At 39.8% G+C, this 16071-nt stretch overlaps 2 protein-coding genes and 1 long non-coding RNA gene across 5 annotated transcripts in view; 1 reads left to right on the top strand and 2 right to left on the bottom strand.

Annotated features, from left to right (window-relative positions):
- Window positions 1-707: 707 nt before the first annotated feature.
- LOC125128059 (uncharacterized) lies at window positions 708-4177 on the bottom strand. Its single transcript, XR_007135130.1, has 3 exons — window positions 4044-4177; window positions 2900-2986; window positions 708-804 (listed from the first exon to the last, which is right to left on the bottom strand). It is a non-coding gene; the product is annotated as an uncharacterized LOC125128059 (long non-coding RNA).
- Window positions 4130-6570, top strand: LOC125128058 (prolyl-tRNA synthetase associated domain-containing protein 1). Its single transcript, XM_047782057.1, has 2 exons — window positions 4130-4486; window positions 6043-6570. Exons 1-2 carry the CDS (start codon window positions 4130-4132, stop codon window positions 6472-6474), a joined length of 789 nt encoding a protein of 262 aa, XP_047638013.1. The 3' UTR covers window positions 6475-6570.
- A 6511-nt stretch (window positions 6571-13081) lies between these two features.
- Window positions 13082-16071, bottom strand: part of CCDC88A (coiled-coil domain containing 88A) — a 128186-nt gene continuing 125196 nt past the window's right edge. For all 3 annotated transcript variants that reach the window (XM_047782054.1, XM_047782056.1, XM_047782055.1), the window contains 2 exons: window positions 14086-14185; window positions 13082-13350 (listed from right to left, as the gene is read on the bottom strand). In XM_047782054.1, coding sequence (XP_047638010.1) covers window positions 14121-14185 — 65 coding nt within the window. In that variant the 3' untranslated portion in view covers window positions 13082-13350; window positions 14086-14120. The remainder of the gene's footprint in view (window positions 13351-14085; window positions 14186-16071) is intronic.

Genomic DNA, 16071 nt, shown 5'->3' with positions numbered 1-16071 from the left:
CTCCTCACCTGCCTGCTTGTATCTTCTATCTGAATAAACCTATTTCTTGCCTATCACTTTGTCTCTCCCTGAATTCCTTCTGTACTTAGACCCAAAGAATCTGAACCTCAATAAATCCAGACACCAGGTAAGTGATTCTAATTAAAAAAAAAAAAAGTGGGTTGAAGTCCCATTTTTGGTTTAGGCTGGATTCGAGTCAGAGGTGTTTCAGGTTCAACACCCAGGGCATATGGAAGTTCCCAGGCTAGGGTTCAAATCAGAGCTGCAGCTGCTGGCCTACACCACAGCCAGAGTAATGCTAAATCCGAGCCACATCTGTGACCTACAGCACAGTTCACAGCAACACCAGATCCTTAACCCACTGAGTGAAGCCAGGGATTGAACCTGTGTCCTCATGGTTCCTGGTCAGATTCATTACTGCTGAGCCACAACAGGAACTCCCCTTAATATCTTTTTTGATCCATCTCTTAGAGCAATAAAAATGAAAATAAAAATTGAAAATTGGAACCTAATTTAAAGGTTTTTGCACAGGAAAGGAAACAAAAAGACAACACACAGAATGGTTGAAAATATTTGCAAATGAAGTAACTAACAAGAGATTAATCTCTAAAATATATAAACAACTCATGCAGCTCAATATATATATATATATTAAAAAAACACACAAAAACCCAAACAACACAATAAACAAATGGGCAGTTGTTCCCTTGTGGCTCAGCAGATTGAGGATTTTGTGTTGTCACTGCAGCAGGTTGGGTCACTCCATGGCATGGGTGCAGTCCCTCGCCAGGGAACTTCTGCATGCTGTAGTTGCAGCCAAAAAAGAAAAAAAAATTTGTAATGGGCAGAAGCTCTAAATGGATATTTCTTCAAAGACATACAGATGGCCAGAAAGCATTTGAAAAGATGTTCAACATTGATAATTTTTAGTAAAATGCAAATCAAAACTATTATGAGCTACCACCTCCCACCAGTCAGAATGGACATCATCAAAAAGAGTGCAAACAGGAGTTCTCTTGTGGTCCTGGGGGTTAAGGGTCTGGAGTTATTACTGAAATTGCTTGGGTCACTGCTGTGGTGAAGGTTCGATCCCTGGCCTGGGAATTTCCACATACTGTGAATGTATTAGAAAAAAAAAAAAAAGCCTACAAACAATAACTGCTGGAGAGGGTGTGGAGAAAAGGGAACCTCTCCTAGAAGGCTGGTGGGAATGTAAATTCGTACAACCACAATGGAAAACAATATGGAGGTTCCTCAAAAAACGAAAAATAGAACTACCATATGATCTAGTTATCCCCTTCCTGGGCATATATCTGGACAAACTGTAATTCAAAAAGATACATGCAGAGTTTCCATTGTGGCGTAGTGGATATGAATCTGACTAGGAACCATGAGGTTGCAGGTTCAATCCCTGGCTTTGCTGAGTGGGTTAAGGATCCAGCATTGCTGTGAACTGTGGTGTAGACATGGCTGGGATCTGCTACTGCTGTGGCTGTGGCGCAGGCCGGCAGCTGTAACTCCAAATAGACCCCTAGCCTGGGAACCTCTATATGTCACAGTGTGGCCCTAAAAAGCAAAAAAAAAAAAAAAAAAAGATACATGCACCTCTATGTTCATAGCAGCACTATTCACAATAGCCAAGACATGGAACCAACCTAAATGTCCATCAAATATTACTCAGCCATAAAAAAGAACAAAATAATGCCATGTGCAGCAACATGAATGGACCTAGAGATTATCATTCTACCTGAAGTCAAAGACAGATATCAAATGATTGATATCACTTATACGTGGAATCTAATTTTAAAATGATATACATGAACTTATTTATAAAACAGAAACAGATTCAGACTTTGAAAACAAATTTAGGATTACCAAAGAGGAAAGTTGAGGGGGAGGGATGGACTGGAAGTTTGGGATTGCCATATGCACACTATTGTATATGGAATGTTCAAAGGGGACCTGCTGCATAGCATAGGGAAATCTACCTAATATTCTGTATGGGGAAGGAATTCTAAAAAAGAATGGATATGTGTATGTGTAGAACTGAATCACTTTGCAGTATAGCAGAAATTAACACAACATTGTAAATCAACTATACTTCAATAAAATTTTAAGAAATGAAAAAAAATGTTGCTGATATATGGCAAATTCAGCTGGAACGTTCTGGAATTTTTTGGGAGGGAAGTATTTTTTACCTGCTGTTGTATTAATCTTTGTGGTGTCTTCTTAAGAGGCTTCTTCTCCAGGCCTTCAATTTGTACCCCGGATAACCTAAGTATATTCCTACTAGAGTATATGACATCCCTAGGAATATCTACGTTTTAGCTGGGTTCTATTACTGAGTTGGTTGACTAGACCTGCAATGGGAATCTAACTTGTCTCAGCTAGAGAGGTTTCTTTCTTCCTTCCTTCCTTCCTTTCTTTTTCTTTCTTTCTTCCTTTCTTTTTTTTGTCTTTTGTGTTTTTAGGACCACAACCCGCTGCATATGGACATTCCCAGTCTAGGGGTCTAATTGAGCTGTTGCTGTGGCCTACACCAGAGCCACAGCAACACCAGATCCGAGCCACGTCTGCGACCTACACCACAGCTCACAGCAACACCAGAGCCTTAACCCACTGAGTGAGGCCAGGGATCGAACCCACAACCTCATGGTTCCTAGTCAGATTCTTTTCCGCTGCACCACAACAGGAAGTCCAAGAGAGGATTTTTTCTGATCAGACTTCCACAGCCAATAACGAAACTGATGCTGAGATAGCAATGGATAAACAATGCAGAAGGGGGAACCTAGTTTGCAAATTAACTTCTCTATGCAATTCAGGCAGACATCATATATCTTGGAGGGTTGATGTAAAAGGGAGGAAACTGGAAAGAGTGGGAGGAATATTCATGACTTACCTGAGAATAGGGGTGTGGTTTGGAGCCAGACCACTCCTTTTCAGTCCTTGAGTGGGCTTTTCCAGTTGTTGTCATGGCAATTGTCAACTGTCAGGGACAATTGGTGGATGCCCTCATTTAGCATGCTGATGTATTACAGTGAACATACAAAGCCCAAGGTATACTGGAAGTTAGATCTTCTGCCATCTTGCGCCTAGTTAGTTCTAACAAGTACTTATTTTTCTTTTTGCAACTTCCTCCTGAAACTTGGATAAGAGTTTCCATTCAAGGAAGAGGCAGGTGTGTGATTCTGGGGCATTGGTAACAATGAGGCTTAATCTAAATCCATAAATTAAACTCTAGTGGAATTTTAGGCCTCATTCAAGCAGGGAGTGACAGTTTTGCAGGATAGTGTAGCAGCCCACAAAGAGGTAGGCAGAGTGTCTCTGAAAGAGGTGAGTTGTGGCTGTCATAATTAATTATTTCAAAGGAGAGGAGGCGTTTCTGTGGTGGCTCAGCTGTTAGGAACCTGACTAGGATCCATGAGGATGAGGGTTCGATCCCTGGCCTCTCTCAGGGTTAAGGATGGGCGTTGCCTTGAGCTATGGTGTGGATCACAGATGCAGTTCAGATCATGCGTTGCTGTGGCTGTGGCATAGGCCATCAGCTAAAGCTCCAATTCACTCCCAGCCTGGGAAATTCCACATGCTTTGGGAGAGCAAAAAAAAAAAAAAAAAAAAGGCTAGGGATTTTGTCTCCTTTTGTCTGTAGCTTCACAACCTCAGGGAGTTTCCCTGGTGAAAGTCGTCCCCCCCACCCCCCCCCTCGTCCTAGGAGGGCATAGAAAGACGGAAGAGGCAGGGCATTACAAGTTGGTGGGTGGAAGTTTTAGTAAGTAAGGGAATTTATATAGGTGGTCTTTCTTGGGCGCTCACCCAGCAGAATCTTAAGGGTTTATAAAGAGGCCTTGAGGAGGGGGTGTGTGTGTTTCAGCTACCTCAAAACTGCAGGTAGTTTCAATAACACAGGCTGCATCCTCTCAATGCAGAATCCTTCAACTAGTACTTGGCACAGAAAATACATTACAAGGACAGAGGGAGGGGTAAGGAGCCTCTAACTGCCTTGATAAACCTGCTATGGCGTCCAATCCATGCCCAGTACTCACTGAACTGAATTGTTAGCTGGCTGTGATTCAGTTTAAATGGAAGATATGCTGGAAGTAGGAAACCGAGATTATCGAGGGCTGTGAGAATGCAGGCTCCTCCCTCTGCTGGGACACGCGGTAAGGAACCCTTCAGATTTGGTAAGGCTCTCCTTGCGGACCTGGATGATTTCCAGGAAAAAGCCAAAGCCACAGAAAAGAGCGAAAACGCCGCAACCCCGCCACGGGAAGGTGCCTGCTCTCGGCTGGCAGCACCGACCCGAGTCCTTCCAGGCACTTCCGCTCGGCCTGCAGCCCGCTGGGTGGGGCAAGGCCACGCCCAGTTCCTCTTCCGGGTCTCTAGCTACTGCCACGAAGGTAGCATGTCAGGCACAGAGTTGCGCGCGGCGCTGGAGCAGCGGCTCAGTGCCCTGGCCATCCGCACAGAGATCGTGGAGCACCCGGAGGTGAGGCGCTCTCGGTGGGACGGCTGCAGGAGTGGGTGGGTTCTGCTGCAGCGTCTGTCCCGCGAAGTCGCTAAGGCTAGTGGGCCCAGGGGTAGTGTACCTTAGAAACGTACGTTTTAAGGCATTTCCTGGGATCCAGAGTACATCAAGGGACCAGAATGCAACATCAAAGGCCTGTCCACGTGGGTCTCGTATTGTAAAAAAGGTTATGTTTTCCTCTTGGAGTGACTTGATTTTCTGTGGAGAACTAGTGCAACATTTTAGGAACTCGTGCATCCTAGACTGGTGTGGGATGTTAGTCAGTGTGTCCACTTTATGGGTAGATAAATTTGCCCAGCAGTAAACTGCTTCTCCAGTGGCTATGATGTATCAGGCATCATGCATACATGACACCAAGATATTTTTATTTATTCATTTGTTTTTAGGGCTGCACCAAGGCACATGGAAGTTCCCAGTCCAGTGGGAGCTAGAGCTGCCAGCTACGCCACAGCAATGGCAGGATCCGAGCCACGTTTGGGACCTACACCACATCTCCTGCCAATCCGGGAACTCCAACCCACTGAGCGAGGCCAGGGATTGACCCTGCATCCTCATGGATACTAGTCAGATTCCTTTCAGCTGCGCCACAACGGCAACTCCAGAGTTTGGTATTTTTAAACATAATTTAGTGTACTGATGGGCAGATACTCTGCAAATATCTCACCTAGCCAATATGTAACCTGAGTAGTGTAGGGACATAAAAGTTTTTGCCGGAGGCTTGAGTAACAGCTAAATGATAATTAGCTAAATATGGTGATGGTTTTTAAAGGGTATAGAAATACATTAAAACTGTGTCATTTTCCATGACCCTTCCCTTTCCCATTTTTTGGCTTTCTCTGGCCACATTTGTGGCATATATTTCTCAGGCTAGGGTCCAATTGAAACTACAGCTGCTGGATTACAACACAGCCACAGCCACATCCAACATGTCTGTGACCTACGCTGCAGCTCACAGCAATGCTGGATCCCTAACCCACAGAGTACGTCCAGGGATCAAACTGGCATCCTCATGGATACCGGTTGGATTCTTAGTCCGCTGAGCCACAACGGGAACTCCCTTCCCTTCCCTTATAGTCCACACATACTATTCCTGTTTTTTTACTTTGTATATTGGGCAGGTGTTCCTGCCCTCTCACCTCTGCAGTTATCAGTAGAGGGGAGTTTGTCACATGGTCTGGATGTAATGGATGCCAAGAAATCGGAGTCTGGGCTGCTATAAACTTTACCAAATTTTAAGGGAAAAACAAAGGATTTTAGGAATGTGAAGGCGTGGCCTAAGAGAACTGGCTTAGAACAGAGAATAGAGAACTGGCCTAGGAGAAGTTGCTTAAAGTCCTGAGATGAGATATTATTGGGTAATGGACTGGGAATGGGTCTCTATCAGTGAAATCCAGGGCACCTGAGTAACCTGGATTTTAACCTTGCTGTTTTCACCCATCAAGCAAAATACATACAAGTGTAGTGTGCAGTGTGTATATACATGCATGTTTTTAAACTTCTCATGTGATATCTTACAGGTGTTTACAGTTGAAGAAATGATGCCTCATATCCAACATTTGAAAGGAGCACATAGTAAGAACTTATTTCTTAAAGACAAAAAGAAAAAAGGCTATTGGCTGGTGACAGTTCTTCATGATAGACAAATCAATTTAAATGATCTTGCCAAGCAGTTAGGTGTTGGGAGTGGAAATCTGCGGTTTGCTGATGAAACAGCCATGCTAGAAAAACTGAAAGTTGTCCAAGGCTGTGTGACACCATTGGCACTCTTCTGTGATGATGGAGATGTGAAATTTGTTCTGGATTCTGCTTTTCTGGAAGGTGGACATGAAAAGGTATACTTTCATCCAATGACCAACACTGCAACCATGGGACTGAGCCCTGAAGACTTTCTCACATTTGTAAAGAACACAGGACATGATCCCATAATACTAAATTTTGATAAAAACTAATTAGGCTAATGCTTAAAATACATTTATTCCTGAAAGGTGATTTTCTTGTAATTTATAAAGAGCATTAAAAGTCATATAATATATATAGCACCGTGATTTGGGGACTACCTAAACTATTTTAGGGGCAATATTTTACTTACTTTTTTCTAACGGCCTTACTTGCAGCATATGAAAGTTCCCAGGCTAGGAGTTGAATCTGAGCTGCAGCTGCTGGCCTACATCACGGCCACAGCAATGCCAGATCCAGACTGCATCTGTGACCTATACCGAAGCTTGTGGCAATGCTGGATCCTTAACCCACTGAGCAAGGGCAGGGATCAAACTTGCATCCTCATGGATACTAGTAAAGTTCTTTTTTCTTTTTTTTTTTGTTGTTGTTGTTGCTATTTCTTGGGCCGCTCCCGCGGCATATGGAGGTTCCCAGGCTAGGGGTTGAATCGGAGCTGTAGCCACCGGCCTATGCCAGAGCCACAGCAACGTGGGATCCGAGCCGCGTCTGCAACCTACACCACAGATCACGGCAACGCCAGATCCTTAACCCACTGAGCAAGGGCAGGGACCGAACCCGCAACCTCATGGTTCCTAGTCGGATTCGTTAACCACTGTGCCACGACGGGAACTCCGATACTAGTAAAGTTCTTAACTCACTGAGCCTCAATGGGAACTCCCATCATTGTATTTTTTTTTAAGATTTTTTTTTGGCCACGCCTTGGACATCGGCCAGGGACTGAACCTGAGCCATAGCAGTGACAACGCTGGATCCTTAAGCTTCTGAGCCATCAGGGAACAATACGAACATTTCCTTTTAAAAAGATGTATTAAGCTAGTATTATCCAGCCCAGAGTCTCTACCCTTCCCATCCCCCATGATAATTATTCATTACAGGAATGCCTTCAACAATTAAGAATAAATTAACTAACATCAAAACTAAAATTAGGAGCTTCTGTTGTGGCTCAGCAGGTTACGAGCCCGACTAGTATCCATGAGGATGTGGTTCAATCCTGACTTCACTCAGTGGGTTGAGGATCTGTCGTTGCCATGAGCTGTGGTGTGGGTCACAGATGTGGCTTGGACCTGGCAGCTGTAGCTCTAATTCAACCCCTAACCTGGGAACTTCCATATGCCACGCGTGCAGCCCTAAAGAGCAAAAAACAAACAAAACTAACCTAAACTAAACTAAACTTAGTTCGAGCTTCTGCTGTGGCGCAGAGGGCAGAGGATCCAGTGTTGCCCCACAGCTGGGATTCTTCCAAGATCCCAGATTCAGGGACCTCCATATGTTGCCATGGCTGTGGCCAAAACAAAACAAAGATTAGTTAACTGCCTAAGATTAACTTACATCTTCTATAAGGTATTTATTAGAGTTGAAAAAATTGCTGGAGTTCACCGTCGTGGCGAAGGAGAAACGAATCACACTAGGAACCATGAGTTTACAGGTTCGATCCCTGGCCTCGCTCAGTGGGTTAAGGATCCAGCATTGCCCTGAGCTGTGGTGTAGGTCACAGATGTGGCCTGGATCTGGAGTTGCTGTGGCTGTGGTGTAGACTGGCAGCTGTAGCTCCGACTAGACCCTTAGCCTGGGAACATCCATATGCCTCAGGTGGGGCCCTAAAAAGACCAGAAAAAAAGAAAAAATGAAGTTGCAAAAACAGCATATATAAAATTATACATATGATAGTGTACATACAAGGAAAAAAATCACAAGGAATGTGGGGAAGGCTAGGGGTCGAAATGGAGCTGCAGCTGCCAGTCTGCCACAGCCACAGAAATGCAAGACCCGAGCTACATCTTCAACCTCTGCCACACCTCATGGCAACACCAGACCCTTAACCCACTGAGTGAGGCCAGGGAACGAACCCAAATCTTCACAGATGCTAGTTGGGTTTGTTACTGCTGAGCCACAAGAGGGACTATGTTGTTGATAGAGATTGTATCTTTGAGGAATAAGGATTAAAGAATAAGAGTTCAAGAGTTCCTGTTGTGGCTCAACAGGTTGAGAACTATGTGGTGTAATCTGTGGCATAGGCTGCAGATGTGACTAGCATTCCATGTTTATGTAGCTGTGGCATAGGCTGGCAGCTGCAGCTCCAGCTCCAATTTGACTTCTAGCCCAAGAACTTCCTACGCCACAGGTATGGCCCTAAATCAAGAGTTCCCTAGTGAGATAATCAAACAGAGGCAAGGGCAAAATCTATCACTGCATGTTTGTTTCTAAACCATTGATCTTTTCAGTGAAAAATAAACTTTTTATAAAATTATATCTTTAGAAAATTTTAATTTAGAAAAACAGCACAGAGATGGAAGATGTTCTGTTATCATTATACTAATGAAATTACTTTTTTTTTTTTGGTCTTTTTAGGGCTGCACCCGAGGCACATGGAAGTTCCCAGACTAGGAATCAAATCAGAGCAGTAGCTGCCAGCCCATGACAGCCACAGCAACGCAGTATCTGAGCCACATCTGTGACCTACACCACAGCTCACGGCAACTTTGGATCCTTAACCCACTGCATGAGGCAGGGGTTGAACCCGTATCCTCATGGATACTGGTCAGGTTTGTCACTGCTGCTGAGCCAAGATGGGAACTCCTGAAATTACATTTTAAAACTCAGTAGCAGAATATACACATGCCATTAAGAAGGTCTTTGTGCAGAGGTTAGAAATGTGAACATGCCTGAATAAGTTTCTTCTGTCCTCTAGGCTGTATTAAATTTTATTCATCCCCTCTCAACTATGGCATTCAAAACACTATAAGAACCCAGGGTTATATATTGTCAGTTGTCACATAGAAGCTAGTGCAAAAACAGGAAAATTTGATTCACTTTTTACCTCACTTAAACAAAACCCTGACTGAGGGTCTGACGATAACATATTTTCCTAAAATTGAACACTCAAAAAATAATTTGCATCTGGTAGAGATATTGTACTTAATTTGGGGCAATTTGCATTACTGAAAGGCAAAGTAAGAGTAAAACCTGTTGTTTTTGGATATATATATATGATTACAAATTATAAGTCTACTTATGACAGAATTTTATATAGAATGGATTTAAGAGATGAGTTAGTAAATAGTTTCCACAAATGATAACCTTATTCTGAGGTGCCACGTTAGTTTTTACTTACTTTGTACTGTGTCCCTAAGAAAGGAAATTTTTGGTTGCTCTGTATACAAAATGAAAATTTAATGAACAGAATCAAAGACACTGAGGACCTTAGATAACTGGTTTTCCTGCCCTCCCCATCTTACAGCAAAAACAGGCCCAGAAGGACTGAACTGCCCTAGGACAGACACATGGCTGGTTGCCGTCTCTAACATTCTGCCTCCCAAAGTCTAAAAGTGAAAATGAAAGAGATTGATTTGTACAATCTATTATTATCTTTAAGACTTTTGCGACTGACAAAACTGACTCTCCTCTCTTTCTCCCAAAACCTCCAATATTCATTCCAAAGTGATTAGGACAGAATAAACAAGGTTATGGGTTACGTCTGAAAATAGGGCAAAGGGAAAGGAAAGACTAATACTCAGCTAAATTATATTGTTATGATTTCCAACCACTTGTCATATCACCTCTTTATTTCTTTTTATATCAGTTTGACAAGTGAATGTTAAACCAACTTAACTGTTTGAGGAGAAATAAAGTTTAAAAACTAAGATGAAAAATACTGTTTTAAAAAAGACAAATCAGCCAAATGATCATGTCTATTTGTTATGAACTGGATTTTTTGTTATTGTTATAAACTGTGGCTTATATTAGATATAGCCAAGTAATAAACATTTTGCTATTCAACTCCAAATCCCTCAGTAGCATTACTTTTAAAGGAAATGTAACAGCTTTTATATTATTTGATTTGGTATTTAATAACAGTTATAAGTACAATGGCAAACACTGAAAGAGAGAACTCTTAGTAGAAAAGAAAAAGACAATTTAAAATCAGGTTTTTTAAAAGGGTGTTATAAGTGCAACTTTATCCATAAGCATTCCTTTTAAGGCATTTTCATTGTTGTCCAAATATCTCAACATGTACATCAAGGTTTATATTATAAAATGGGCTCCTTCTGTATTATTCATTCGAGGCTTAAAGAAAAAAGTACATCTCAGGACTAAGTGAAGAGGAAAAGAAAACGCAAAAATTCACCACTTTTCTCATAAAAAGTAACTTAAAATACAAAAGTCATTTAGTATACATTATTACTCCTCATTGTAACTCCAGATTTGGTACAGTATCTTTTTCACTTCCTGACATTAACCGTTAAGACAGTGCAGGTCGTAACACTTGTGAGGTGGCTGCAATTCTGTACTATGCACAGTGATTTTTAGGCTCTTACAAGTGCCTTGCATGAAAGGTGCTACATACAAACCTGTTTCATGAACTCTTTGGTAACCACCAGTTGAAAAACTTGGACCAAACATTTCTACATTGCCAGATCTGAAGCACTTTAATGGAGCTCTGGGAAGAAGCTATCACCCTGTATATAAATTCTTCAATTTCCTAGGGGAGTTAGGTATTGACTTAGAATAGAGACAGATAATTAAAAGCATGTCAGGCTCCAGTCAGGAAATTGGCCCCTGTGACTTTTTTTTAATTGGCTATATTATTTTGTTTGGCGGAAGCCGCTTAAGGGAGAAGCATGACTGCATACTAAGTTTGCTTCTGATGGTATCTTTTGGAGACAGTAAAATATTCATGTGGTTAGTCCTTTTTTGAAATGGTATGAAAAAGACAATGAATGTAATTGTGACTTCCTACTTATGCAATTTCAAGTGTTGTCTTGCTGCATTTTCTCGGTGTCAGCCTATTCAGGTTCAGTACTTCATAGGCTACCCTTAAGCATTTTCTAATTGAAGTAATAATGTGCGCCTTCAGTCAGCGGGTTCTCTATTTTAGGATATTAGTGTCCTGGGGAGATCAAGCTGTGATATCATTCACCTCATTGGGCTACCTCCTACTCATTAAATTTCAACTTTCAGTTAATGTCCTGGGATGTGTCCTAGTTGTGCAAATTAGATGCTAGTTAATATAATACTAAGTTACCCACTTATTGTATTTAGCTAAAACATAATTTCTATATTTACTTTCAATTTATCCACCTAAAAATGAATTTACATTTTTTACATGCAAGTGTCTCTCGACTGCCATGACACCCATTATCAATCTGATACTTGAATCTTGGGAGTCATCATGGAGACAGATGTTTCAAAATCTAGAGAACAGGTTCTAAATATGTCTGTCTGTTATGCAACACTTGTATTTTAGTAAGAATCCTTTGTATTTACATTTATATAGCACCTTTCATCCAAGAGTTTAAAAGAGATTTAACTTACAGCATTATTTGGTGGCAAACCTAAGTTAATGGTGGCATTAGTAAAGTCCAAGTTCTCTAACTTCCACTTCAATTCCTTTTCAACTATACATGGTATATTTCTTTTTCATTACTGGTCTTTCTGAAAGTAGACTGAACAAAAACACTGTTACTGGCCTACCAAAAAGAGAGAAAGAAAAAAGGGTGCAAGATGGGAGAGATGAGATATTTCTCACAGCTACCAGATTAGTGATGAAACACACAGTTAATAAACCACATACTAGGGAATTATTCCAAAAAGAGTTTTAGAGCTGGTAATGAGAGCCTAAGAAGTATACTGTTAAAATTTAAAAGTCAGCATATTTCTCATTTCAGACATTTAAGATTATTTTGATATTTATGTTAAATAATGAATTTGCATTAGTAAGTATCAATGCATTATTTTGATTTCATAAGAAAATAAAACTGTGATATAAAATTGGAACTACAAAAAAACGGATGTTTCCCTGGGTTAACTAAATTTACTTTTTGTGCTTCTTTCAAATGTTTAAGGTAACAAATGCATACAAATATTTCAAAAGTACCGATAATAGTTATCAACTTTAATGTAGTATTATAAAGGACAAAAACAGAAAAACTCTTATTAATAAGTGGTAACCTTAATAATAAATGAGTTCCTGGCAAAATGCAGATCATAGTAAATTATTTACATTATTTTTGCCATAAGAAAACTTCTTAAGCAACAGTCAGCTCTCAAGTTAAAAAAACAAACACGTATATAACTCAATACTAAAGAAGAAATGATTTCAAACACAACAGCTCTATCTTGGGAATGTCATTTGCTAGAAAAACTACCTTATGAAAAAAAAAATTTCAGAAAAACACACTTTAATTACCTTGGATCCATGTGTGAACTGCTTAGTGTTGCTTAGTGGGGGACATGGAAAGATTAATATCACTGTAAATTCTCCTATCTCAGACTTTTCAGAGTTATCTCATAAACTGAATTTCTTTTGCAGTGCATCAAGATAACTGTCTTAAAAAAGAAAAGAATACCAACACATGCAGTCTGCTAACCAAATAAGGCTCTGACATGCCAAAACAATGTTCTCTGTATCTTGATATACAGTACATTCCACAACATACTACGGCATTTAATTTAGGTTTACACAACTAAATATAAATGGCTAGATTTTGGCTAATACTTAGCAGAAGCATTAAGCAAACATGGATAAATTCATGAACAGATGATGAAAGAAGTAGATTGTTCTTGGAGTACTTCTTGAAACTTTAAAACACTTGGTCCTTAGCGAGAGAATATCCTTTATTCAGCAGATCTTAACAGTACAATGTATAGTAAATCACAAAAAAACCTTCTAAAAATTTTGGCAGTTGACTCCAGTAGTGCTCCTTGATTCAAGGAAGTAATGAAGGTTTGTATTTCTTGCCTGCTCTATTCACGAAGGATTATTTAAAGTCTCCTTAAAGAGTTTTTAAAATGTTTCCTATAGTTGGGTGTCTTGTTACTTCAGAAATAAAGGCTTCACACTGAGAAACTGAAGGACACTTTTCTCTCTGTATTTAGTTGGAAGGTAGAAAGAAAGAAAATGTAAGAAAAGCTTGAAGATAAGAGATACAAAATACAGAGTAGTCACTAAAAGAACAGCATGCACCAGATACTTATATAGAGATGAGAGTGACAGAAAGTCAGAGACAATTTTTCTTTGGTTCCTCATAGAAAAGACATTTAATTTACTCTCCTTAATTATCAAGAATGTTGTATGGAAGCAGTGAAAACACTGGATCCTTAACCCACTGCACCACCAGGGAACTCCAAGAAAAACAATTTTTAAAGATACGTTTCCTGCACTGATGGGCAAATCTTTTGGGAATCAACTAATTTTTAAAACTTTTTCTTTTCAGGGCTGCACCCGTAGCATATGGAAGTTCCCAGACTAGGGGTCGAAATGGAGCTGCAGCTGGTGGCCTTCACCACAGCCGCAGCAACACCAGATCCAAGCTTCATCTGCGACCTACACTGCAACTCATCACCCCAGACCCTTAACCCACTGATCAGGGCCAGGGACTGAACCTGCATCCTCATGGATAATAGTCAAGTTTGCTACCTCTGAGCCACAATGGGAATTCTGGGAAATCAACTAAACTTGATTTACTGTTAAGACAGAAAGTCATGAATTAAGCAAGCAATATTTACATCTGTTAATGCAATGTGCACTTGTTCTTATACTTAATGCAGTTAGTTTGTATAAATGAGACTAATCTCATTCACATTTTAAGCAAGAAACTCACCACTTGGCCCACATGTCATGTAATGGGTAATACAATTAGGAGCTTTGTTGCTCCCTAGACCTGCTTTTTGAATTTCTGCTTTCTTGTACTTTGTCCACATCTGCAGGAGAAAAGCATTTCATGTTATTTAATAAAAGGCTAAACATAACACAATTCATGAAGATAAACTAAAAAGCTCACTGAGTAGGGCAAGAAGGAATCTAACTCTGCAAATGTTATTCATCTGAGAGACATCTCATTACTGAAGACTAATTTTTATATTTTAAAAACTATAAATAATATACTTATGTCCCTTTTAGTGACAGGTTTACTTACTTATATTTACTAAATTGTTATGCATAGTTTTAAAGTAAAAAATAATCTTGCATGCAGCTGCAGGAACATCCACAATGAGAAACATTTGTATTATTTACTAAAAATAAGCCAGGGCCCAAGGCATATTTTATAGGTAAATAACATAGCTACTTACAGTTAAGGCTAAAATTGCTTTGGTCAAAGGGACCTAATAAATTTACAGTGTCACAAATAATAACAGTATAATTTCTAGAAACCTAAGCCAGGAATATGAAAGCTATTAAATTTCACCTAAAATTAGGGTACTAATACAGGCATACCTCAGAGTTATTGAAGGTTTGGTTCCAGACCACTACAATAAAGTGAATATAGCAATAAAGCAAGTCACATGAATTTTTAGTTTCGCAGTGCATATAAGTTGTGTTTATACTGTAGTCTATTAGGTGCATAACAGCATTATATCTATAAAAAATGTGTATCCTTTAATTAAAAAATACTTTATTACTAAAAAAAAGCTAACCATCATCTGAGCCCTTAGCAAGTCATAATCTTTTTGCAATAGTTATATCAAAGACTACTGATCACAGATCACAACAAATACAACAATAATGAAGGAGTTTCAAATATTTTGAGAGTTACCAAAATGTGACGCAAAGTCAGAAACTAAATAAATGCTGTTGGAAAAATGGAGCTGATATGCTTATTCAATGCAAGGTTTCCACAAATCTTCAATTTGTGTTAAAAAAAAAAACCCACAGTATCTGTGCAGTACAATAAAACAAAGTGCAATAAAACAAGATATGCCTGTAATCCTCTACAAACCCGTAGGTTTATGGAGATGTCTTGGAGGAAAAAAGTTGCTCAATGGAGTCAGAGTTGCTTCACTTTTATCTTTAAAAAATATCTAAATAGATTTCATTTATAGAAAGTATTATGTTAATTTAAGTTTAGGAAATATTAGCTCTATATTATTTCTGAGGTTCTTCCCACTGCTCAAGATTTCATTCCAAGTGCAATCAAGAAACATAAGTAAAACAGTATTTGGGGAGTTTTTCATGACTCCACAGCTGGTGTCAGTTTCTGGAGGATGTCAAACCTGTATTCTAAGACAGTCCTCAAGACACATAACATGTTATGTTAAATATCTGTCTTACATGCACATTGTTTATGTTCTTTTTGAAAACATGCTGTACGTGTAACTATAGCCATTTGGGTTAGAAATACTTCTTTCCTGTGAGTATTGTAAAATAATCACAGCTTTTACTATACCAATGCATGATTTCTCAATGTATTTTTGTTTTTTTGCTTTTTAGGGCCACACCTGCAGCATATGGAAGTTCCCAGGCTAGGGGTCAAATCTGAGCTATAGCTGCTGGCCTATGCCCCAGCAATGCCAGATTGAAGGTACGTTTGTGATCTACACCACAGCTCACGGCAATGCCAGAGCCTTAACCCACTGAGCAAGGCCAGGGATTGATCCCATACCCTCATGGATACTAATCGGGCTTGTTACTACTGAGCCCACCAGAACAGGAACTTCCTCAATGTATTTTTATAAATACATTTAATACTTTAGGTTTAAGGTGTAAGGCCAGACTTATCTAAAAAGCTGAAATGGTTGTGAAATAATCCTTGACTCAATGTGGAAAAGAAATTAAACTAAGTATTACATTATTATATATGGCCCCATGT

Source organism: Phacochoerus africanus, chromosome 5 (genome assembly GCF_016906955.1).
Source record: "Phacochoerus africanus isolate WHEZ1 chromosome 5, ROS_Pafr_v1, whole genome shotgun sequence".
Taxonomy (NCBI): Eukaryota; Metazoa; Chordata; class Mammalia; order Artiodactyla; family Suidae; genus Phacochoerus; species Phacochoerus africanus.
This window is presented reverse-complemented; position numbering and strand designations above follow the sequence as displayed.

What these genes read in the sequence shown, in the direction of transcription:
- LOC125128058 (XM_047782057.1), top strand. Translation starts at nt 4,130, where the DNA reads ATGCAGGCTCCTCCCTCTGCTGGGACACGCGGTAAGGAACCCTTCAGA. An exon ending in AGATCGTGGAGCACCCGGAG is followed by an intron (nt 4,487 to 6,042) that starts GTGAGGCGCTCT and finishes GATATCTTACAG; the next exon opens with GTGTTTACAGTTGAAGAAAT.